The sequence below is a fragment of the Primulina tabacum genome, chromosome 14 (genome assembly GCF_025594145.1).
Source record: "Primulina tabacum isolate GXHZ01 chromosome 14, ASM2559414v2, whole genome shotgun sequence".
NCBI lineage: Eukaryota > Viridiplantae > Streptophyta > Magnoliopsida > Lamiales > Gesneriaceae > Primulina > Primulina tabacum.
In genome coordinates this window covers 37,473,481-37,500,377 of record NC_134563.1, presented here as the reverse complement: position 1 = coordinate 37,500,377, position 26,897 = coordinate 37,473,481, and the positions used below count along the sequence as shown (strand labels likewise).

The 26,897-nt window shown below is 35.7% G+C and overlaps 1 protein-coding gene across 1 annotated transcript; it reads left to right on the top strand.

The window, feature by feature from the left end:
• Window positions 1-8,453: 8,453 nt before the first annotated feature.
• On the top strand, window positions 8,454-13,879 carry LOC142525268 (calcium-transporting ATPase 1-like). Its single transcript, XM_075629499.1, has 7 exons — window positions 8,454-8,916; window positions 9,678-9,732; window positions 9,819-11,758; window positions 12,199-12,357; window positions 12,497-12,668; window positions 12,739-13,037; window positions 13,258-13,879. Exons 1-7 carry the CDS (start codon window positions 8,743-8,745, stop codon window positions 13,552-13,554), a joined length of 3,096 nt encoding a protein of 1,031 aa, XP_075485614.1. The 5' UTR covers window positions 8,454-8,742; the 3' UTR covers window positions 13,555-13,879.
• Window positions 13,880-26,897: the final 13,018 nt, after the last annotated feature.

The window sequence follows — 26,897 nt, the reverse complement described above, 5'->3', positions numbered from 1 at the left end:
ATTAGACACGCATATATCTCTTGTAGTTGAGAGCTAGTTAATGATATATATATATATATATATATATATATATAATGTTAATTTTTATGTACACTGTTGAGCCTCACCGTCATTGTAAAATTTAATATTGATATATTTAATAAATTTGTAAAAATTTATGTGTGTAGCAGTATAGCTGATTCAACAAGCGTTTTGCAATTCTATGCATCTTGTAATTCTTCAGCACAAGCAGGGATGGTAGTAGGTGTCAGGCAATAGGTGGCAGACTATGTTTATTAATCAAAAAGATTTATAAAATGTGGGTTGTCATAACTTATAATTCAAAAGACGGAACGCGGATAAGAGACTCTATAAATATAGCTATTCTTTTCATTTTGAAATTATCCATTCTTCGAGTTTTCTCTCATCTTATAGCATTTGAGTGCTTAGTTCTATAATATTTGTGAGGTATTTGTTCTCCTGCATTAAGAGAGCGTGTGTTCTATTTGGAAACACATGAGTGGGTTGTACATCAAAAAATATTATAGTGGAAATTTTTTCATCATGCCCGTGGTTTTTACCCTAATAATTTTTAGGAGTTTTCCACGTAAATCTCGGTGTTCAGTTTATTCTTTATTTTCATATTTATTATCTCAAATTACAACAAGTGGGACCAACAAATGGTATCAGAGTCTTGGTTTAAAATTTCTTAAAATTCTGAACATGCTATGTAGTTGTAGTCTAGACTGATATTCTACACCAGAAAAGATTTTTTGAGATTTTTATTAAGGCGGGATTATTTTGTTCAGTCTACTGAATTGTTGTAGACATAATGGCGGGCATGTACGAAATAGCAAAGTTCAACGGAAGCAATTTTATGCTGTGAAAAATAAAGATACAAACAGTTTTAAGAAAGGAGTATTGCTTGGCGGCTATTGGAGATAGATCGGTGGAAATTACGGATGATGGAAAATGGAATGAGATGAATGATAATGCTGCCACCAATTTACACTTGGCTATAGCAAACGAAGTACTGTCAAGTATCTCTGAGATAAGAACATCAAAAGTTATTTGGGATACTTTGAAAAAGATGTACGAGGTCAAGTCACTACACAACATGATTTTCCTAAAGAGAAGGCTTTATACTTTTCGGATGGCGGAATCCTCATCGATGACCGACCATATCAATACACTAAATACTTTATTTACTCAACTCACTTTCATGAGGCATAAAATAGAGGAAAATGAACGTGCGGAACTTCTACTTCAAAGTCTACCAGATTCATAAGATCAACTTATCATCAACGTAACCAACAATATTCTTATGGGCTCTCTAAAATTCGACGATGTCTTAACTGCAGTTCTCGGATAAGAAATCTGGCGCAAGAATAAGGAAGATATGTTGGCAACTTCGAAGCTGGCAGAGGCTTTACCGATGATAAGAGGAAGATTTATGGACCGTGACTCCAGTGGGAGCCAAAGACGAGGTGGATCAAAGTCGAGAAGTAAGAAGAAAAATATTTACTGCTTTAAATGTGGCGGTAAAGGACACTTCAAGAAAGAGTGTGTGAGTATCAACAAGAGTTCTCAAGGAAATGTGGAGTATTTCAGGCGGTGGTGAAATATTATTCAGCGAAGCAGCAACAGTTACAGAAGGCATGCACAAATTTTGTGACACATGGATTATAAATTCGGGAGCGACGTGGCACATGACGTCTCAGAGATAATGGTTCGATCATTATGAACCAGTCTCAGGATGGTCTGTATTCATGGGAAATGATCATGCATAGGAAATCGCTGAGGTCGGTATTATTCAAAATTAAAATTTTTGATGGCACCATTCGCACCATACATGAGGTATGACATGTGAAGAGACTAGCGAAAAATCTTTTGTCTTTGAGACAATTGGATGACATCGGGTGCAAAACCCGTATCGAGAATGAGATCGTGAAAATTGTGAAGAGAGCGTTTGTGGTTATAAAGACAGAAAAAGTTGCTGCAAATCTGTATGTACTTTTGGGAGAAACACACAAAGAGGACGGAACTAGCTGTTGCATCAATTGGTTCATGAGAAGAATTAACAGAGTTATGTCATAAAATGCTCGGGCATATGTCAGAACGAGGGTTGAAAATTCTCTCAGAACACAAGCTGATGTCGAGACTTACAAAAGTGTCACTACCCTTTTGTGAGCATTGTGTTACCAGTAAACAACACAGATTAAAGTTTGCCACTTCTACTGCCAAAAGCAAAAGCATATTGGAGCTGATTCATCGGATGTTTGGCAAGTACCGGTTGTATCCCTAGGAGGAGCGAGATACTTTGTCTCGTTCATCGATGATTTCTCTAGGAGATGTTGGGTGTATCCAATCAAGAAGAAATAAGATGTTTTTCAGATTTTCAAAGATTTCAAAGCGCGAGTTGATCTTGATTCTGAAAAAAAAAAATAAGTGTCTGAGGACTGACAATGAATGAGAATATACCAGTGACGAATTTGATGCATATTGTCAACATGACGGCATCAAAAGACAATTCACAATGGCTTACACACCTCAACAGAATGGAGTGGCGGAGCGGATGAACAGAACCTTGTTGGACACAACAAGAGCCATGTTGAGGACTGCGGTTCTAGACAAGTCATTTTGGACGGAAGCAGTCAAAACTGATTGTTATATTATCAATCGTTCTCTTTCAGTGGCGACTGATCTGAAGACTCGGATGGAGATGTGGACTGGGAAGCCGACAGATTATTCTCATTTGAATACATTTGGAAGTTCTGTGTACGTTTTGTACAATGAGCAAGAAATATCGAAGTTAGATTCGAAATCCGGAAAATGTATCTTCTTGGATTATGCTGATGGAGTAAAGGAGTTTCACTTGTGGGATCCTACTGTTTACAAGCTTGTCATCAGCAGAGATGTTATCTTGGAGGAAGATAAAGTAAAGGGATACAAAATCACACTGAATTCAGAAACTAATATATTTAAGGTAGAAAAAAAAGACGGATGAAAGTCAAAATTCTTGTAAAGCAGTAACAAAGCACGAAGAACAAGAAGATGTTGAGTCTGAGGTTTCCAATGTAAGACAGTCAACTCGAGACAGAAGACCACCAGGTTGACTTTCAGATTATGTCACTGAAAGTAATATTGCATATTGTCTATTATTAGATGATGGTGAGCCATTGAGTTTCTACGAGGCTACTCAAAGCTCGAATGTATCCTTGTGGATGATAGCAATGCAAGAAGAGTTGGATGCATTAGAATTGAATAAACTTGAGATCTTGTTACACTACCACAAGGGAGGAAATCTTTTGGAAACAGATGGGCTATAAGATCAAGCGTGATGACAATAACCAAGTGGAGCGGTATCGTGCTAGATTTTGACTTCAATGAGATATTTTCTCATATGGTTCGGCTTACAACAGTCATAGTATTTCAGACATTATGTGCGGTGTTTGACCTACATCTAGAACAGCTAGATGTGAAAACGGCATTTCTTCATGAAGATCTTGAGGAAGAAATCTATATGCTCCAGCCAGAAGGTTTTGCGGAAAAAGACAAAGAGAACTTGATTTGTAGAATGAACAAATCTCTGTATGGTCTCAAACATGCGCCGAGGTGTTGGTACAAGGGATTTGATTTCTATATCATGAGCATTGGATACAACAGACTGATTGCAGACCCTTGTACGTATTTCAAGAGATCTAGTGATGATTATATTATTTTGCTGTTGTATGTGGATGACACGTTGGTAGCATGCCCCAACAAAGATCAAGTCCAAGGATTGAAGGCACAGTTGGCTAGGGAATTTGATATGAAGGATTTGGGAACAGCAAACAAGATTCTAGGGATGCAAGTTCACCGAGACAGAAGTAACAGAAAAATTTGGCTTTCCCAGAAAAATTATTTGAAGAAAATTTTGCAACGCTTCAACATGCAAGATAGCAAGCCAATATCGACCCCTCTTCCTGTTAACTTCAAGTTATCCTCCAAGATGTGTCCTAGCAGTGAAGCGGAGAGAATGAAGATGTCTCGAGTACGATATGCATTAGCAGTGGGAAGTTTGATGTTCGCTATGATCTGTACAAGATCGGATATTGCTCAAGCAGTGGAAGAAGTTAGTCGGTATATGGCGAATCCTGGACGAGAGCATCGGAGCACTGTCAAGAGGATCCTTAGATACATTAAGGGTACCTCAAATGTTGCATTATGTTATGGATGATCAGATTTTATACTCAGGGGCTATGTTGATTCAGATTATGCAGGTGATCCTGATAATAGGAAATCTACTACTGGATATGTGTTTACACTTGCAGAGGGAGCTGTAAGCTGAGTTTCAAAACTGCAAACAGTTGTGGTGTTATCTACAATAGAGACAGAATACATGGCAGCTACTCAAGTGTGCAAGGAGGCAATATGAATTAAAAGGTTATTGGAGGAAATCGGACACAAACAAGAGAATATCCCTTTGTTTTGTGACAGTCAGAGTGCCTTGCGCATCGCAAGGAATCCAGCCTTTCATTCCAGGACTAAACACATTGGAATACAATTTCACTTTGTACGGGAAGTGGCAGAAGAATGAAGTGTGGATATGCAGAAGATCCATAAAAAAGATAACATAGCTGATTTTCTGACCAAGCCAGTGAACACTGATAAGTTTGAGTGGTGTAGATCCTCAAGTGGCCTAACAGAAACGTAAGCACCAGGTAATGACAAGATTGAAAGGATGTGTGGAGATGTGTTTGATTTTCAATCAAATCTCCAAGTGAGAGAAATGTCGGCAATAGGTGGGGCAATAAGTGGCAGACTATATTTATTAATCTTGGTAGAAAAAACGTTTATAAAACATTGGTTGGCATATTTGACTTATAATTCAGAAGGGGGAAGATTATAAAACGCGTCTTCATACGGACAATGGGCTCTATAAATTGAGCTCCCCTTTTTATTCTGAAATCATCCATTCTTCGAGTTTTCTCTCATTTGATAACATTTGAGTGCTTAATTCTATAATATTTGTGAGGTGTTTGTTCTCCTGTATTAAGAAAGTGTGTGTTCTTTTTGGAAACACAGTGAGTTGGTTGTACATCATAAAATATTATAATGGAAATCTTTTCATCTTGTCCGTGGTTTTTATCCTAATAATTTTTAGGGGTTTTCCACGTAAATCTCGGTGTCCAGTTTATTTTTTATTTTCATATTTATTATATCAAATTACCGCAAGTGAGACCAACAGTAAGAAAGGTTTAAACCTAGCCAAATAGGTTGTGGCGTGGGTGTAAACCCTTTCAATGCAAGGTCTAGAACGGGTTTGAAGAGGGTACGTATTTTAATAAACCTGTCTCATCATATATTATTATTATATATAAATAATGAGTGTCTTAATATTTAGCAATAATTTATAATATTATCGTCCACTGTTGCTAACTTGTCATTAAGTTATGGGTTAGATATAATTTTGAATAAAGTATTAAGTTTTAGATCTTTTTATTAGGTATTTACTAGAATTAATAACACACTAATAATTAACGTGTTTGCTGATCTAACATGGATTGGAACTTTCGAGTTTGGTTAAACTCATTCCAAACTCGTAATATTGTCATTCATCCCTATGCACAAAGCACAAGCGCAGTTGCATCTTTAACTAGATCAACTCTTTGACGTAGTTTTACAGTAGATATATATCTTGCAAATTAAATTTTTTGTTGATACATTATAAATATTGAGTTCATTCCAAATATAGATATCCTGTGGGATTGAACAAAAAATCCTCTAGAATTTTTCTTGGTTGTCTGATCACATCGTGGCGACCTGATCTTGCCAAGCCACTTTCTGTGTAGTAATGAAGTTCAATATTTTGTTGAAAGCGTTTTATATCTATTCAACTTCATATGAACATAATGTTCTCGTAATTTCCATATTTTGTTGGAATCGGTGATTTTTTGGAATTTGTTATTGATAAATTATTGCAAAATTTGTCATTTTAGTTTTTTTTTTTTCATTTTTATAATCAAATTTTTATCTTCTTTAATTTTGTTATTGTTTTTTTTTAGAATAATTGATTTATATTCTTTATTTTTTATTTTACTGATATTTCGAATTATTTTGCTCCCTTTCCAAAAAATATCTAGTTCTATTGTTGTGGTGTACCATTTATTTATTTATTTATTTTGGTTTTATTCAAAGATTTCAACTGTTGTCTTTTAATGTCATACATCATATGGATGGCTGGCTTGGTTGGATATGAAAAGTTCGGTACGTATTATGTAGCGTGGCTAACCGGTTGTTGGTTAAAATATATGGCTGAAGATTGAACTATTGACCGCCGTCAAGGGAGGGTGGAGAATGTTAGGTGACGAACTCGGAATGCTAGATAGCCAATAATTATTTATTTATTTTCATCATCGTTAGCATTTATAAAAATAACATATATTTTATTTCATTTCATTGAAAAAAGTCTGATATCAAAACCAAATAAAAATTGACAAAAACTTCCGTGAGACATTTATAATAATAACATATATTTTATTTCATTTCATTGAAAAAAGTCTGATATCAAAACCAAATAAAAATTGACAAAAACTTACGTGAGACGGTCTCACGGATCGTATTTTTTTAGACGGATCGCTTATTTGAGTCATCCATGAAAAAATATTACTTTTAATGATAAGAGTATTAATTTTTATTATGAATATCGAAATCTAATTCTCGAAAACATAAATTTGTAAAAAGTAAAATAAAATTATATCTTGTTCCCAAAAGGATATAAAACAATATTCAATAGAAATATAGAGATTTGATGTCGGCCGATAAATATTAATTCGAATATTGTTTCTTTTGGTTGGTAATATAACAAGAATAACCGACCGGTATGAATTTTGACTTTCGGGTGACTAAATGATATTTTAAATGTTTTACAACGAATCCCACTAAATATTATCATTGGAGTAATGTCAGGACACCTAACGATGATATTTTAAATGTTGTTATTTATTATATATAACATGAATTACATTACGGAATATAATATGTAATTTGTTTTAAATATAATTTAATTATTCTAGCGTATTCTAAAGTTGTATTTTTAAAAATATCTTTGTTTGCTAAATAATATAGCCTTGCATAATTATAAAATCTTAAATCGCCCTTTTTCTACCCTTCTCTCAATCTAAATACAATATTACTACTTGTGAAATTTAATATCTCTGTTGCTTTTCATGTCGTATCAGACCAAGCAAAAGGGACCAAACGAGGGCTCCCTGGCAGGATGGAGGGCTTCTTCCGCTAATAGACTTTTAGACTAAGAAGAATATGGTTTCAAAATATAAATTTTTTGAATTTAAATATGATTGAATTTTATATTACCATTTCAAAGACAAGTCAGTTCCGTCGACTATGATGGCGCATCTGAAGAACCATATAGAAGGGCGGACTACAGTGTGTTCGCTTAGCGTCGAAGGCACCTCCCCCATCTCTCCACCACCAAATTTGTTGGCGCAAGCGGTTCGCCCGTCGTTGTCGTAGTGATTCATGCTTGAGTAGATCAAAAAGTATAACAATGAGTGGGTAGAATTTAAATAAAAAAAATCTAACTATATTATAAAAACATTAAACAATAGGGAAATATACAGTTTTTTTTAAAAAATCGTATCAATTACATACTTTTGGTGATTACTGGACCAACAAGATATAGTGTTTCTAATATAAATTTTGAAGAAATCAAATTGGTCAACAACTCATGAGAATTAGAGCACGCTGGTAACAAAATGGGCCAAGGCCTCGAAAGTTTTATACCAACTCCTTGTCTGCAATTTTTTAAAGACCAAAATCACAAACTATTTGTGGTTCTGTCTGGGCAGTGGGGTTATATTAATATACCTAGAGGCCCATAATAGCCTTAAATCAGGCCCAATATAGGATTGGGTTATATAACTTATTAACAATCAAAATACGTTTTATTCAAAATTTTAAATTTATAATTATTTGTTTATATATTTATAATTTCTGATTTAGAAAAATATTCATGCCCGACAACCCTCGAATATGTTCTTAACCAGTTAATTTAAAGGCTTGTATCACAAAAAGCTATTAAAAAGCAAGAACGAAGGAGAAAGGCTCAGAAAGCAAAAAAGAGAGAGAGAAAGAAAGAAAGAAAAAGTCGTAATAAGGACAATAATAATGAAAAGAATTGGAAATTTCGTGGGGGCAAACATTTTAAATTTTAGTGCGGATATATTGGTGGAGGATAAAATATTAATTAATTTTAGGACTGCCAATGAAACAAGTTCTTATTATACTTTTTTCTTGGGGTGCCAAAAAAGTCGAAACGAAAACAGAACATATATTTAATTTTATTGAAAACTATATTTTTTTAGAGAATTTATCAGCTATAACTATCCAGAGAGGAAATCAATTTTTTTTCCCAATTTGACCTTAGTCTATATACGTGTACGGAGTAACTAGTGTGTATGCTTGGAAGGAGTAGTTGAATGTTCCTCGACGCTGCTTCCACTCCGCCTCCATCATTATTTCCTTGGGAATAAAAATATCGCATTCATCCAACAACTTGCTTATATTTTACTCCTTTGAATCTACTTTTCTACTGGTAAAACTGATTAAAAATCGGTTCATGTTCAGCTTCGTCAGCTGCTCTCTTCCAGAAGCTGTATTGTAGTGTTAGAATAGGTGACATTTACTGCCATTTTGTGTGATCTGTAAGTGTGGCCTGCGATTTGTGGATCGGTATAGATAGGAAGAATTAGGACTAGAATGGGGAGTTTTATGAAGGATTTTTCGGAAGTGAAGGCGAAGAATTCATCGGAGGAAGCGTTGCAGAGATGGAGGAAAGCGTGTTGGCTGGTGAAGAACCGTAAGAGGAGGTTTAGATTCACTGCTAATCTGTCGAAACGTTTCGAAGTTCGTGAGATCCAGAAGTCTAACCAGGTTTTGAATTGTTCAAATCTTTCTTTCTCTGGTTACCTCAAAAATATCTTTGCTTTCTCTCTTTTGAGTCGTCGTTGACTTTTTTGTCCGATGTTTTACTTTTTTCCTTTGTTTTTCTGTTATTTGTTTATTTTTTATTATCTCTTGTTCCCACCTAACGAAGTACTCTATTTTTGGGGAATTAATTTATTCTTGTTATGAGATTGAATTCAAATCAAACTATATCGTTGACCAGCAGGCACAACATCTTGGTCGATTGGTTTAACGTGATTTGTGGATTCCATCGCACGTAATACTACTCGTTTATTTAGCAATTTTTATCACAAACTGAGCTTTTTGACCATTTCTTTTGCTTATCTAGCAGTGTGAATTTCTCGACTCGTGTATCTTAATCCATGCGAAACTCTGAAAACAACGTTCAGTCAATAATGGAACGGTTTTAAAAAAATATGGTTTGTTCATTTCATTCATTCGGGTTTTATGAAAGGATGTGCGGTAAACATACTCTTGGAAAAGATGGCGCCGTGTTGAATTATACAGTTTATGCATATCATTTAGGATAATATGATTATTAAGATGTTTGTACTATGGAAGTTACTTGATTTTAGGAAGTGTTTCATGGTGGAAAACCTTGTGGAATTTTAATGTAGCAATGTGAAATTGAGTCTTCAGCTGCGCAATATTCTTCCCTTATCTGTCGGAAGAATCATTATTGTTCTGTTCGATGGAAAACTAAATGTGATTATGCTATCGCATTGCAGGAAAAACTTAGGGTAGCCGTATTAGTTTCCCAAGCTGCTCTGAGCTTTATTCAAGGTCAGATTTCAAAAACTTGTGCAACTGCAACCTGAGATTTAACATTTGTTGTTACTTTATACTGATCGTCCACTCAATACCTCCAGGTATAAGTTATACAGCGCCAGAGGCAGTCAAGGAGGCAGGTTTTGAAATTTGTGCTGATGAATTAGGATCAATTGTTGAAGGCCATAATTTGAGGAAGTTGAAAGTTCATTCTGGCGTGGAGGGTATTGCTGGCAAGCTTTCGACTTGTCTCACCAATGGGATTAGTATTGCAGACGAGTCACTTGACCACAGAAGAGAAGTTTATGGAATTAATAAGTTCGCAGAGAGCCCTGCAAAGGGCTTTTGGCTTTTTGTATGGGAAGCCTTTCAAGATACTACCCTCATGATACTTGCTTTTTGTGCTCTTGTATCATTAGTTGTTGGCATTGCAACTGAAGGATGGCCCAGGGGAGCTCATGATGGACTTGGGATTGTTGCTAGTATCCTTCTTGTAGTCTTTGTCACTGCTACAAGTGACTATAAGCAGTCATTGCAATTCAAGGATTTGGACAAGGAAAAGAAAAAAATTACAGTTCAGGTTACTAGAAATGGTTACAGACAAAAAATTTCGATATTTGATTTGCTCTCGGGTGACATTGTTCATCTTTCTATTGGGGATCAGGTCCCAGCTGATGGACTCTTTGTTTCAGGTTATTCTTTGTTAATAAATGAATCTAGTTTGACCGGGGAGAGTGAACCCATAAATGTGACATCCACAAATCCTTTCCTCTTATCTGGAACTAAAGTGCAAGATGGATCCTGCAAAATGCTAGTTACTACTGTTGGGATGAGAACTCAGTGGGGTAAATTGATGGCTACTCTTAGTGAAGGCGGTGACGATGAAACCCCTTTGCAGGTCAAACTGAATGGAGTCGCAACCATTATTGGAAAAATAGGTCTCTTTTTTGCTGTTATTACCTTCGCTGTTCTGGTGCAAGGGCTTTTTACCCGCAAAATGAATCAAGGTTCCTACTGGAGCTGGTCTGGAGATGAAGCCTTGGAAATGCTGGAATACTTTGCTATTGCCGTTACAATTGTTGTGGTTGCCGTTCCTGAAGGGTTGCCTTTAGCTGTTACTTTGAGCCTTGCTTTTGCAATGAAGAAGATGATGAATGACAGGGCACTTGTCCGCCATTTGGCAGCTTGTGAGACTATGGGATCAGCCACAACTATTTGTAGTGACAAGACTGGGACGCTAACCACTAACCACATGACGGTTGTGAAAGCATGCATTTGCGGAAAGAGAAAAGAAGTTAGTGGCTCTATGAAAAGTTCAGATTTCTGCTCCAATATTCCTGATTCTGTGGTGAAAATGCTTCAAAAATCTATATTCAACAACACTGGAGGAGATATTGTCATCAATACAGATGAGAAAATTGAAATACTTGGTACGCCAACTGAGACTGCACTTCTTGAATTTGGCCTCTTTCTTGGAGGAGATTTCCTAGCAGAGCGACGAGTGTCAAAGATTATCAAAGTCGAGCCATTCAATTCTACGAAGAAGCGCATGGGTGTAGTATTGGAGTTACCTGGAGAAGGTTTCCAAGCACACTGCAAAGGAGCATCTGAGATTATTTTAGATGCCTGTGATAGGTTTCTGAACTCAAATGGTGAGGTTGTTCCTCTGGATGAGTCAACCATCACTTATATGAAGGATACAATTGATGAATTTGCCTGTGAAGCTCTTCGAACCCTGTGCCTCGCATATAGGGATATTGGAAGTGACTTTTCTGTTGAAAACCCTATCCCATTTGAGGGTTATACTTTAATAGGAATTGTTGGGATAAAAGATCCAGTTCGCCCTGGAGTCAAGGAGTCTGTTGCTATTTGTAAGTCAGCTGGCATTATGGTGCGAATGGTGACAGGAGACAACATAAACACGGCTAAGGCAATAGCTAGAGAATGTGGCATACTAACTGATGATGGTATTGCAATTGAAGGACCAGAATTTCGGATGAAGAACGAGGAAGAGTTGCAGGAGCTTATTCCAAAACTTCAGGTATTCGTATGCTAGATGCATGTTTACCATGATCAATTCTGTGTTTTCTTCCCATTGCCACTTGAGCATTAAAATTAATTTTCAACCACTTTCAAAATCAACTCTGAAAAATATATGCTTTGTTAACAGCACACTAGTTCCAGTAAATGTTTAACTCTAAATCAATTTCCAATTTTAAATTCTCACGCTCGGATTCAAAAACTGAATTACACACTTTCTGATAAAATTATTCAAAGATACTTTCAAAAACTGACTTTAAAAATCTTGATTCTTGAGTTTGAAATAACAGGAAGCCCGATTAAATGCCACCAAAATCTTTCATTTGGTTGTTGGCTTGCCATTAAGCTGGTGCCTGAAAAAAGTACATTGTGTAGTATTTATTTATGCATGTGGTTTAATATGACTATTCTATATTGATGTCTGATATATTCCTTTGCAAGGTGATGGCTCGTTCTTCACCAATGGATAAACATACCCTCGTGAAACATCTGCGGTCGACATTTGAGGAGGTTGTTGCAGTAACTGGAGATGGAACAAACGATGCTCCTGCGCTTCATGAGGCTGATATTGGTCTAGCAATGGGGATTGCTGGGACTGAGGTGATAATTTCTGTTAGTTAATAGACTATATTTGATATCATAGTGGCAAGTTTTTTCATATTTTCTACTTCTGTGTGCATTTTGTAAACCAGTGTCGTGAATGTAAAAGAAACTTACTCTGTGGTTTACAATTTTCCAGGTGGCAAAAGAAAGTGCTGATGTTATAATTCTAGATGATAATTTCTCCACCATTGTTACAGTGGCGAAATGGGGTCGTTCGGTTTATGTTAACATTCAAAAATTTGTTCAATTCCAGCTAACTGTCAATGTGGTTGCTCTTATTGTCAATTTCTCATCAGCCTGCTTGACAGGTAACATGTGTTTAATGCGTACGCAAACTTGGATTGAAAATAGTACTCACATTTGGTAGCACGCTTTCAGGCAGTGCCCCCCTCACCGCTGTTCAGCTTCTTTGGGTCAACATGATCATGGATACACTTGGAGCACTTGCACTAGCCACTGAACCGCCAAATAATGACTTAATGAGGAGACAACCAGTTGGTCGGAAAGGGAATTTCATCAGCAGTGTCATGTGGAGGAACATTCTTGGACAATCTATCTATCAATTCGTTGTTATATGGTATCTTCAAACTTCAGGAAAATCTGTTTTCTATCTTAATGGAGAGAACTTGGATACCATTCTCAATACTCTCATTTTCAACTCATTTGTCTTTTGTCAGGTAATCTTCAACATGAAACAAACAATAATCTTTCTTATGCATGTTATGTTGTCTGTTACTTTAAAGCTCCTCCATTTTGCGTTACTCAATTCTTAATCAAGTAATGCATAAATCTATGCTAATTGACGCTTATTTTACTCTTCCTTGCAATAAATTTTGTTCTTATTTACTTCGAAAGTTGTCAACTCCAGAATTTCACGGTAATCTTTACCTCTCACAGGTTTTCAACGAGATAAGCTCTAGAGAAATGGAGAAAATAAATGTCTTCAAAGGCATACTTGACAACTATGTTTTTGTGGGCGTTTTAAGCTGCACGGTTCTCTTCCAGATTATCATTGTCGAATTCCTAGGTACTTTTGCCAACACCTATCCTCTTACTTTGCGGCAATGGTCCGCTAGCATATTGTTTGGGTTTCTCGGCATGCCTATTGCTGCTGCTGTCAAGATGATCCCCGTAGGATCAACAATAAACTCCTCCAATTCTCAAAGTATCATCCCCACAGATTTGAAGCCTTAGAATAGGAAACCCTTGCATTGTTCATTTCCAGTTTTATGAGGTAAATTTTGTGGATTCTGACGCAATCTGCATTAATATTTATCTGAGACGAGGCGTTTGAATAGAAAATGGTTATAGACTGTAGAATCAAATACCCTTAGTCATGGCCTGGCTGTCTCTCGTCTTTAGAAGGATCAAAATTTTGCAAGCCTTGTTTAGATTTTCTTGTATTTGGTTTGATGCACTAACGTTAGTAAAATGATACGATACTGCCGCCTTGGCTTTGTTGTGAGATTCTGATGACCGTCAAACTTCTTTTACTTTTTTCCCGATTTATTGAGAATTATCTATCGAGTATAACCTCTAATTTTGGATTTGATAACCTATTGTTCGTTTATGTATCTTGGTATAGTTATTTAACATTAAATTTATCCACTTATCAACAAAATTGAGATGATTTTATTCATGATACATATTGCTGCGATGAGATAATATTGTAAAAAGGATAAAACGTTATATGATAGATGGAGAATGATAATGGATGAAATGATGTATGATTACAAGAGTGAATAAATGATAATTAGTGGACATATCGGTATATGCATGAATCGATATCTTAAATTGCTCTTACATCAATATTTTTATTCAAAATTGATACAATTTATTTTCAAAATTCTCTCTCAAATTACACTATAACCTTTCCGTGATTTCTTACAATTATAATTATTACATCAATATTTTTATTCAAAATTGATACAATTTATTTTCAAAATTATCTTTCTCAAATTACACTATATTCCCTTCAGTGATTTCTTACAATTATTATTAAATTAAACATAAAACTAAGCATATAACAAAAAAATTATATAAATTATTATTATAATTTTACACACATAATTGGAGAAGATTGATAAAAATTTCACGATTTATCACATGTTCTTCTCGAGTATATGAGTTTAAGATAGCCCGATGGGCTCATGAGGCACGCACTATGCATATGACTTATTTCGAATTTGAGGGACAATTATTACCTATTTTTTGATGCTGACAAGGAATGATAATGGAGTTTCTTTACCAATATATCCTTCATAAAATATTAATAAAGAATACTATTTAACTGTGTAATAATTAATATTGGATGATATATGGTTTCCTTTATAAAATTGGGTGAACTCATATATGGTGATAAAAACATAAAATGATGGAAAATATGTTTTTTTATTGAGTAAAAAGAGTAAAAAAAAAAAATTCACTTTTTCCACGGAAAAAAAAACAACAAATAAATTTTTTAATTGTGGAAATAATTGAGATATTGAAAATTTTGAAATATTATTATGTGTTGTATAATCATGTTTTGAAATATTATTGACAATTAATCACATTAAATAGGTGTGATGTATAATCATGTTTTAATTTGTACATTTTTCTTTCTAGTTAGTTACATTTACGTATTTATCCCTCTTCAACCTCATCTTTTTCGAAAGGAAAAAAAAATGACATCCTTTCTTTTTTCATAAAACAAATTTGTTTTTATTTTAAAATATCATAATTTTTTAGTTTTAATCATAATATTATTTAGCAAAAAACAATTATGGTTAAAAATCAATTCAGTGTTTATGATTAATTAAAAGGAAAATAACGATTAATAAAATATTTGTTAAATCAATAATAAAAATTGGATTTATTTTGAGAAATAAAACATCTTGTAAATTCAATTTTATAAAGATGAAAAAAGGAAAAAAAATTATAGCACGTGTATTTTGGACATCACAAAAAAGTTAATACATTTTATTAAAATCATACCAAATATCATATAATCTATTATTTATCCTTACATTATAATTACTTATCATTTGATTACACATCCTGAGATTATCCTATTATTATCATAATATTTGGGATATAAAATTAAATAATATATCATTTTCTATTATTTTATTTTACTCTTATATTACTGATCTTAATCGCCCTCACCTGATTACAATTCTTTATATACAACTTTCTAAGTTTCTTTTTTTAAAAAAAAATTAAGCTTTCGTTTTTTATTTTCTTTCATTGATTTTTCTTGTTCTAAGCGGCCGGGAACAACAGATTCAAAGGAAAGAAACCGAAGTTATTAAAAAAAATTGATAAGTGACATAAGTCAAATCCCCACTATGTATATCTTCTCAAAGATATGTTCCCAACTCACGATGAGGAAGCCAGTTCTGATCCATACCACAGAAAAATTGTGACTAATAGTTGTATCAGCAAGGGAATCGATCAGCCTTTTTCTGTGAATGTGGGAGATAGAGACCCTTGTTATACGTCTAGCTAGTTAATTTCCCATTGACAAATGAAAATGATCACGAACAGGTTGAATACATGCACAAAAAGAATCTATCTAAGCCATTTCCAGACTAGAAATCATGAGAGCCAGCCTTGGTTTTTACATGATGAGTTGCTATATCAATAAAGACAATACCATCGACATTTATCTTGAGGTATCATGCATGTCACCTGAAGGTGTATTCCGATCCCTCCCTGCACCGCACACACATAAATAAATAATAGTAGTTTTACGGTTGAAAGATTTCGTAGTTCACCACAAATTACTAATAAAAAAACATATACTTACACATATTATATATGAAAGCACATGCAACCAACAAGGATTATATAAACTGCTGGATTAAAGGTGGCTTTTAGGCTTAAGGGCTTTCCATGTGAGTGAATGGAAATTTGGAAAGGTGGGTTTGTCCTACATTGGAAAAATGAAGTGGTATAGATAAGTTATATTGTGTTACATTTTATGGAGGTGTAACTATGATTGGTCAAAGGGCTCTCTCTCGCGCACACAGGCGCAGGGGGGGTGCAAATCATGGGCCCGATTTGCAGTGGAAAAAAGGCTTGACTCGTGTGCAAGCGTACGAGCGCGATCTGGGCGCGTCGAATGTCGGACCGATCAATAGGGGATGCGCCTAGCCTAGAAAGAGAGACCGAAAAATCCACTTTCTCCTGCTGCTACAGTTCCTCTACTTGTTCTGCTACAGTAGAACTTCTTCTACAGTACTTCAGTTCTGCTGCTTCTGCTGCTACAGTACTGCTTCTGCTCTGTTCACTGATAAAGTTCAGGTACTGATTCTGTTCGCTAGCATAGTGCTTTGTGCTGCAACTCTGCTGGTTTGCCCGTTGTATCCTGGGAAACAGACGTCCGCTGAATCTTCGGAGCACATACAGGAGGGGTCGAATCTGTTTTAAGGAAACTGTACAAGCTACAGGCCTCAGTTTGATTTAATTAAGCATTATTCTATTGTTTTCTTCAAGATACTGATTTGCTGGTTTTATACATTAGTCATACTCTACTGTGAACAGCACGCTTGTTTGATTTACTGCATATCTGTCCTGTTTTTCCATATATTTTTATCAACAAACTTAAAACAGATTTACTCATTACGTGGTTTCAGTTCAGATATGGCTACTGAATCCAGCGTGCAAAGGGAAACTAGTCATGTTGTCCCTACTGTGCCTACTCAAGTTGTCCCACGTGCTGCTGCGGTTACTGTCCCAGCCAGCCACGGTGAAAAGCCTGAGAAGTTCACTGGTGTGGATTTCAAGAGGTGGCAGCAGAAAATGTTGTTTTACTTGACAACACTGAACCTGGCTAGATTCCTATTCGAGGATGCTCTTAACCTGAAAGAGGGCGAGGGAGATGTTGAATCCGTCAGTGCACTGGAGGCTTGGAATCATTCTGATTTCCTATGCCGAAATTATGTGCTGAATGGATTGGCAGACTCGCTGTACAATGTGTACTGCGAAAAGAAGACAACCAAAGAGCTATGGGAATCCCTTGACAGAAAGTACAAAACCGAGGATGCCGGGGCCAAGAAGTTTCTTGTAGGCCGCTTTCTGGATTTTAAAATGGTGGATTCTAAGCCGGTTATCAGTCAAGTTCAAGAAATCCAAGTGATTCTTCACGAGATTCACGCCGAGGGGATGACGTTGAGCGAATCTTTCCAAGTGGCTGCTATAGTTGAGAAACTACCACCAGCTTGGAAGGATTTCAAAAACTACTTGAAACACAAGCGAAATGAGATGAACGTTGAAGAGCTCATTGTTAGACTTCGCATCGAGGAAGACAACAAGAGTTCGGAAAGACGATTGTTTTCTCCTATTACCGCTAAGGCAAATGTTGTCGAGCATGGCCAAAGCTCGAAAAAGAGAAATTTCTCTCCCTCCAACAAGAAGTTGAACCTCAGACCCAAAGGAGGTGTTTCAAAGAAGAAGTTCTCTGAAAAATGCTATAACTGTGATAGCATGGGTCACAAGGCATCTGAATGTAAGAAGCCAAAGAGAAACCGAGAGGTGAATATGGTGGAGAACATATCTCAAGAGGTTTCGAACATGAATCTATGTGCTGTAATATCAGAAGTTAATCTGGTGGGTTCTAACCCAAGGGAGTGATGGATCGACACTGGTGCCACTCGCCATGTTTGCTTCGACAAGGAGATGTTTGCTACTCTTGAGGAATCTATGAATAGTGAAAAACTATTCATGGGAAATTCCGCCACTTCCGAGATCAAGGGACAAGGGAAAGTTGTCCTAAAGATGACATCTGGAAAAGAACTGACTTTAAACAATGTGCTGTATGTGCCTGACATCCGCAAGAACTTGGTGTCAGGGTCGCTTCTGAACAAGCATGGTTTCCGCATTGTATTCGAGTCAGATAAGGTGGTTTTGTCGAAAAGTGGAATGTTTGTTGGCAAATGTTATGTTTGTAATGGGTTATTCAAACTCAATGTTTTGGCTGTTAAGCCTGTGATGAATAAAGTTAATACTTTTGCTTACTTGCTTGAGTCTTCTTGTTTATGGCATGGTAGACTTGGACACGTTAATTACGATACAATTCATAGACTAATTAACATGAAAAGCATTCCTGCATTCAAAATTGATAAACAACACAAATGTGAAACTTGTGTTGAGGCAAAACTAACAAGATCATCTTTTCGAATTATTGAAAGAAATAGTGAACCACTTGATCTAATTCACAGTGATATATGTGATCTAAAAGGTGTACAAACTCGTGGTGCAAATAAATACTTCATCACTTTTGTTGACGATAGCACAAAATTTTGTTATGTGTATCTCCTCAAAAGTAAGGATGAAGCTATTGACAAATTTGTCCAATATAAGAGTGAAGTTGAAAACCAATTTAGCAAGAAAATTAAGGTGCTAAGAAGTGATCGTGGATGTGAATATGAATCACCATTTGCTGAGTTTTGTGCTCAACACGGTATCAAACACGAAAGAACTGCACCTTATTCTTTTCAGCAAAATGGCATTGCAGAGAGAAAGAATCGCACATTGAAAGAAATGATGAATGCGTTGTTATTAAGTTCTGGTTTACCACAGAACATGTGGGGGGAAGCTGTTCTAACAGCAAATTACCTTTTAAATAAGGTGCCCTAAAAGAAGCAAGATAAAAGTCCATATGAGTTATGGAAAGGTAGAAGTCCTTCTTACCAATACTTGCGAGTGTGGGGGTGTCTTGCTAAGGTAGCAGTACCCACTCCAAAGAAAGTAAAGATAGGACCAAAAACTGTGGATTGCATTTTCATTGGATATGCTCAAAACAGTAGTGCATATCGTTTTCTTGTACATGAATCTCAAATACCTGATATTCACAAGAATACGATAATGGAATCAAGAAATGCTTCGTTCTTTGAACACATGTTTCCATGCAAATCTAAGGAAGAACCAAGTTCATCCAAAAGATTATATGAAACAAATGATGAAGAACAAGAGCTTGATCAAGACACAGAACCTAGACGTAGCAAGAGAGCTAGGACTGAGAAATCCTTTGGTCCGGATTTCATCACTTTCATGATGGAAAGTGAACCTCAAAGCTTCAAGGAAGCAATGAGTTCATCTGAGGGACCTTTATGGAAAGAGGCTATCAATTCCGAAATGGAATCCATTTTACAAAACCATACGTGGGAATTAGTAAATCTTCCTCCGAGAAGCAAACCACTAGGCTGTAAATGGGTTTTCAAAAGAAAAATGAAATCAGATGGAGCCATAGATAAGTATAAAGCCAGATTGGTAATTAAATGTTACCATCAACGTGAAGGGCTTGATTACTTTGACACATATTCTTCTGTATCGAGAATAACCTCTATTTGTGTGATACTTGCGATTGCCGCCTTGCGGAATCTTGAAGTACACCAAATGGACGTAAAGACAGCTTTTCTAAATGGAGATTTAGAAGAGGAAATTTACATGGAACAACCTGAGGGATTTTCTGCGACTGGGCAAGAAAATAAGGTATGTAAACTGGTGAAGTCTCTGTATGGCTTAAAACAAGTACCAAAGCAATGGTACGAAAAATTTGATAAAGCCATGATGGAAAGTGGATTTAAATTCAGTGAATGTGACAAATGTGTATACATAAAGAACACTGAAATGGGATATGTCATTTTATGTCTTTACGTAGATGACATACTTATCATTGGTAGTAATGATAAGATGATCAAATCCACCAAGAAGTTATTGAACTCAAGATTTGACATGAAAGATTTGGGCTTAGCCGATGTAATCCTTGGAATTAAAATCCATAGAACATCAGAAGGGCTAGTCCTAAGTCAGTCACATTATGTTGAAAAATTACTTGAGAAATTCAGTAACGATGACTCTGCATTGGCTAGAACCCCGATAGATACCAGTCAACATCTATCAAAGAATCGAGGTGAGAGTATGTCTCAATTAGAATACTCTCGAGTCATTGGAAGTCTGATGTACTTAATGAGTTGTACAAGACCAGACATAGCCTATGCAGTAAGCAAATTGAGTAGATTTACGAGTAATCCAGGAGTTGAACACTGGAAAGCAATTATCAGATTGCTAAGATACTTAAGGTACACTCGTGATCATGGACTGCACTATACCAGATATCCTGCTGTTATTGAAGGATACAGTGATGCAAATTGGATATCTGATACGAAAGACTCAAAATCTACAAGTGGATTTGTATTCACTTTAGGAGGTGCAGCAATTGCGTGGAAATCTTCCAAACAAACTGTAATAGCCAGATCCACGATGGAATCTGAGTTTATAGCTCTTGACAAGTGTGGTGAAGAGGCTGAATGGCTGCGTCATTTTTTAGAAGATGTTTCAGGATGGGAAAAACATGTGCCGGCTATTTGCATACATTGTGATAGCCAATCTGCGATTGAAAGGGCACAAAATAAAATGTATAATGGTAAGTCTAGACATATACGTCGTAGACATAATACCATTAGACAACTACTCTCAACTGGAGTTATCTCTGTTGACTATGTAAAGTCAAAGGATAATATAGCGGATCCGCTAATCAAAGGGTTAAACAGAGAGTTAGTTACGAAAATGTCAAGGGGAATGGGGCTCAAGCCTATAGAATAAATTGGTGCGAAGGAAAACCCAACCTACGCTGACTGGAGATCCCAAGAACTAGGTTCAATGGGACAACCTAATCGCACTAATTTAGAGAATCACTGTGGGGGTTATCCCTAATCCATTCCTATTATGAAACAATGAATGTTGAGGATAAGCTTACGGCTTTTAATGATTCTGATAAGAAGCAATATAGAATCACCTATGTGAGAGAGAAGTGGGGCCGCTTCGAAGGAATTGCAGGGCTCAATTCTAGACCCTCTTGCAGAACCAGGCGTGTGTTCATGGCCAAAAAGAACACAATCATGAGAACTTAATAGTATCAGGGAGAGTCTTGTGTGAAGTATATCACCATTCACATAAACGGATGTACAGTTCAAAGACATCACGTCTACTGTCAACCACTGAATTAATATGCTTTCACAAAGGAAGGTTCAAAGGGTAACACCTACCTATCCTATGCAAGACTCAACTGTTGAACTTTATCAGTGGAATCCTTTCGCATAACTTTAAATTCCCATTCATGTGGGGGATTGTTGGATTAAACGTGGGCTTTTAGGCTTATGGGCTTTCCATGCGAGTGAATGGAGATTTGGAAAGGTGGGTTTGTCCCACATTGAAAAAATGAAGTGGTATAAATAAGTTATATTGTGTTACACTTTATGGAGGTGTAACTATGATTGATCAAGAGGCTCTCTCTCGCGCACACAGGTGCAGGGGGGGTGCAAATCATGGGCCCGATTTGCAGTGGAAAAATGGCTTGACTCGTGTGCAAGCGTACGAACGCGACCTGGGCGCGTCGAATGTCGGACCGATCAAGACAAAATTTGCCTAGCAGTCTATGCCATCTTTTGTTATTTTTTTGTTGAGACCTTTCACATGCCCTTGAGACCTTTCGCATGGCATAACTATTGGTGCTTCATCTCCCCAACTGTTGGTGCTTCATCTACCATCTTTAAGACATATTTAAGGCAACATGTGACCTTTCATATGGATGTTATTGACATGTATAAATAGGGGATGTGCCTAGCCTAGAAAGAGAGACCGAAAAATCCACTTTCTTCTGCTGCTACAGTTCCTCTGCTTGTTCTGCTACAGTAGAACTTCTGCTACAGTGCTTCTGTTCTGCTACAGTACTGCTGCTTCTGCTGCTACAGTACTGCTTCTGCTCTGTTCTGCTTCTGCTCTGTTCACTGATAAAGTTCAGGTACTGATTCTGTTCGCTAGCATAGTGCTTTGTGCTGCAACTCTGCTGGTTTGCCCGTTGTATCCTGGGAAACAGACGTCCGCTGAATCCTCGGAGCACATACAGGAGGGGGCGAATCTGTTTTAAGAAAACTGTACAAGCTACAGGCCTCGGTTTGATTTAATTAAGCATTATTCTATTGTTTTCTTCAAGATACTGATTTGCTGATTTTATACATTAGTCATACTCTACCGTGAACAGCACGCTTGTTTGGTTTACTGCATATCTGTCCTGTTTTTCCATATATTTTTATCAACATAAACTAATTAAAATGGTTGATTAATGGTAATTTTTTCTCACAATTTATAAGTATCCACGTAGTGACCCTTTTCAACCTTAATAATTGCAAACGAGTCATCCTTAAGAGTTAAGGATATATGTATACATGAAAATTAGAGGTTCGTTATTAACTATCTGTATTCCTTGTTACAATTAACTCTGCATGCGTCATGATAATTCGTATCTTGAAGATTGTAAAAAGTAGTAGCTAGTATTTCATTCGGTTGCATGTCATATATAAGCATTTTACAACTTTGGGTGCGTCTTTCTTAGACTTAATTAACATGTTTGACCAAAATTTTCTTTCTTGGATAGATAGAAAAATTATAATAAAACAATGACCTTCTGAATACATAGAAAATTTTCCAATTTCTTACGCAAAACAAAAACATGGTGCTGAATTAATCATAAATCTTAAAATGATTTGAATTACTTTTTGGAATAATATTTGTTGAAATTGAACCGAACAAAATTTCGAAAATGAACGAAGAATCTTTGTCACTTTGTTACTCAATGAATTATTTTGATCACCTAATAAGTTCGTTTCATACTATAATTAACAATTCACATTGATACAGCCTTTAAGATGAGGCTTAGAGTCCTCCCTCATTTCCTCCCTAACTTAATGACCATAAAAGCACAAAAACATCCCACTTTAATCTTGGCTAATATAATGTTGTCAACATTTTATATGATTAATATATAGTTTCATTCACAATGTAAAAATGTGAATTTGTAAAATACTAACTGAATTACAACTCATGATTTTTAAAACTTATGTCTTTACGACAGAGCATATATATTATATTTGTCTTGACCATAAAATCATTCATAAATAATTAATATAAGTTGTAAACATTTAAAATTTTTCCATAATCTTAACATTCAATGTGTGTTATGCATATCATGATGGTGTCTGCCGATTAAATATATATCTTTCTATATAAAAGAGTATTCGAGCGTGACGTACCGCAATATGTTGATCCAAATTTCTTGATCTTTTTAATATTAAAAATTCTAATACCTTTTTTCCTTAACACAAGCGAATGCCTATATTTCATAATATTTTCATGTCTTCAATCACACACACACATACATATATGTATATGAATTCCATGTAGTAGGTAGTATCACAAAAGGATTATGCATATACTTTGTAAGAAGAAAGAAAGCATACAAAAATGGTTAGAATTGGAAAATATGTGTACTTACTTTTAAAAGAAAAACAAAAAGCTCATAATTAATACCGGTATTACTCTGCAATTGAATAATAGTAATTTAATGACGACCCACTAGTCTCTCCATCTCTTTTTTTGTCTTCTCAAATTCTCAACCCTTGGATAGTTCTCAAATCAAAGGCTGTGATTGCATGCAGCTCGGTACAAGGCTTACTGAAAGCTCAATTCTCCCACTTTTGCAGTGCTGCAAACTGTGTTCGAAGAAAATGCAAACTTTCCTTTGAGGAAAGCTTTTTTGTTTGCATATAATTAGTTCTTGATTTATTCTCTCATTCATGGAAGGTGGTGGAAGACGAGGCTTTTTCCATGGAAATTTGGGAAACAGTTCAATTTCTTTGATTCAACCTAGCCCTCCATTTACTGCCATTGATAAGTTTTTGTGGGATCAAAATAATTTTTCTAATCCAGAAACCTTGTTCAACACTTGTATAAGTTATCCAAATGTTTCTTCCAACTTTTCTTCTGGTTTTGGTGCAACCATTAACTCGACAGACGGGGTTTTGGACTGGAGTTTTGGACAAGAGACTGGATTTGTGAACGAATTTTTTCACTCAAATGCTAACATTGTCGAATTAGCAGAAGAGAGTTCAGATCATGTGAAAAGTACGGATAAAGGTGGCTCTTCTGGTACACCAAAGTGGATAAAGGGTCAATGGTCCGAAGAGGAAGACAGGTTGAGTTTCATGATTTTTCTTGTTTAAAGGAATACATGAGTTTTGCATAAATATAATATTAGACGATCATAAGCTAAAGTTATTTTAAAAGGAGAAAACTTTTGGATCGGATCCATGCAGGAGACTGATTAAGTTGGTGAAGCAATATGGATTGAGAAAATGGGCTTTGATAGCTGATAAAATGGAGGGAAGAATAGGGAAACAGTGTAGGGAACGATGGCATAATCATCTGCGTCCCGATATCAAGGTTATTTTTGTCCCCACAACATTTCTTGTTCTTCTTTTTCTTATAAAATCATTTTGTACTATTTTCTGTTTTTTTTCATTGATTTTTAGTCTTGTTTCTCATATATATCATAAACTTCAAATCTAATTATCAGAATTCGTGGCAGCAGTCTTAACAAATCTTTCTTATTTTAGGCAGGTAACTCAAGTTTATATATGCAGGATTTTGTGTTTTTATTTGATTTTTTACAGCTTATTCACAGATTTAAATTATTTTACTGGGCATATGGGTTTTGTATGTTCAGAATTCGCCGATTTAGTATAGTGTTGTAAACTGATGGTGTATATATAAAATAAATTTTTAGGGCTTTGAGTTTACACACACATACATAAAAAAGCACGAAATCACACATATTTTCAGTCAATCTTTTCTGTGAATGTAGGGTTTGAAGCACGCATTTTCCAGATATAATTTCATGTTCTGCTCCATTCTTAAATTAGTTAATGGGACTGTAAAAGGTTTTAACCGACAAGGAATCAAAGTTTGTTACAAAGGGGCACTAACTTTAATGTCCCTAGCTCGTAGATATTTCCTTGGAGACCGTTCCCTTCATCTTCTCGTTTTGTTATTTCCTTGTACTAAATTCATTTTAATCAAAAATTTTGGTGAATTTTTACAGAAAGATATTTGGAGTGATGAAGAAGAGAAACTATTCATTGAGGCTCATGAAAGGGTTGGAAACAAATGGGCAGAAATAGCAAAATGTATTCCGGGGAGGACTGAAAATTCGATTAAGAATCATTGGAATGCCACCAAAAGGAAGCAAAATTCAAAGAGAAAACTCAAGAGATCAATAGATCAAGGGCTTAATGGGAAAATGCCCTCAATCTTACTTGAAGAATACATCAAGAAAAAGTACTTCAACAATTATGGATCCAGCAATATTAACATTGTTGCTACAAGTCCTAACAGCAATAATCCACATGAAATATCTCCCCCGGTTGGGACGTCTAGTACTTCAAACGAAGATGGTGATTCGACATCTTATTTCGCCTTCGAGACATGTGATGATGAAATGAAGTTCATGAAAAGTTTGTTTGGAAACAATGAATCCAGAGATTTGACGGCTGAGAGTGGTACTGCTAAAAATAATGAGACTTCACTCGAATTTCCAAGATCTGTTCATACAACAATGACTGCTGCTGATAATCTTGTGGAGAACGTAGGATATGGTGCATTGGCTTCTTCATGGGAACCTAACATGGAGCAAATTGGTGATATCATGGGAATTCCGATACAGAATCAAGTTCATGAAATGTATCTCTATCCAGAGATTTATTTTCGTTCCCGCATGCTTGAGGGATCTATGGTAGACATAATTCAAGCCCGGCCATAAATCAAGGCATGATTATGAGTTATGGATCATGATTAATTTATTTGGTGGGCTAGCTAGCAATTTTCTAGTAACAATTTCCTCGTTTATTTACAATATGTAAATGTTAAATTATGATGCATGTGAAAGAAAGACTTCTTGTCTCTAATGTATGACTACTTACTAAACAACAGTGGTTATTGTGATGACTAGCTAGGGCTTGTGTTGTTAAATCTTCTATGCTTCCAGATTATAACATTGCCTGATTATTCTTAAAAAGTTCGTCGTTATAGTATAACAAAATATTATATATATTTTGTATATATTTATATACATATAAATATATTTGAGACATTTCATTTGAAAAAGGATCAGGAATATTGCATGCATTTAGACATCTCCCAGAAGATGCTGGTTTTATGTTTTTTTTCCCAGTTGCATGCAGTGCCAATATGGTTTAATGGGGATGTTTTCTGCCCTTTTGTATTCATTCATCAGTCAAATGTGCTGAGCTTTTACGAAATTTCTTTTTAACAAAAAATTTGTTTGTTTGGTGAACAAAACCAAAATAAAAAGATAGCCTTGCCTCCCAATTGTTTTAACTACGTACGCATGCATTACGCAGTCTTGCTTCCTGCATGGGTGTTGATGGTTGGCTTTTATCCTTTTATCTGTCATTGGTGATGTCACCTTAGATGGAAGTGCCGGCAGACTGTTGTATGGAAAATATAATTTCGAATAAAACGAGACGTACAGTTAACAAAATTACCACCTAAGTCAATTTTTTATTTTTAAATTTTTTTGTAGTGTGTGAAATCAAAGAGAACTCCAAATGAAATATAATTATACATTTATAATTAAGGAAGAGTTGGCCTAGTTTCAATCAGGGAATTGATATTATTCATTTAATTAGAGGAGAATG

Coding starts and splice junctions, on each gene's coding strand:
- LOC142525268 (XM_075629499.1), top strand. CDS start 8,743: ATGGGGAGTTTTATGAAGGATTTTTCGGAAGTGAAGGCGAAGAATTCA. Junction 9,733..9,818: donor TGCTCTGAGCTTTATTCAAG/GTCAGATTTCAA, acceptor CAATACCTCCAG/GTATAAGTTATACAGCGCCA. Junction 13,038..13,257: donor ACTCATTTGTCTTTTGTCAG/GTAATCTTCAAC, acceptor TACCTCTCACAG/GTTTTCAACGAGATAAGCTC.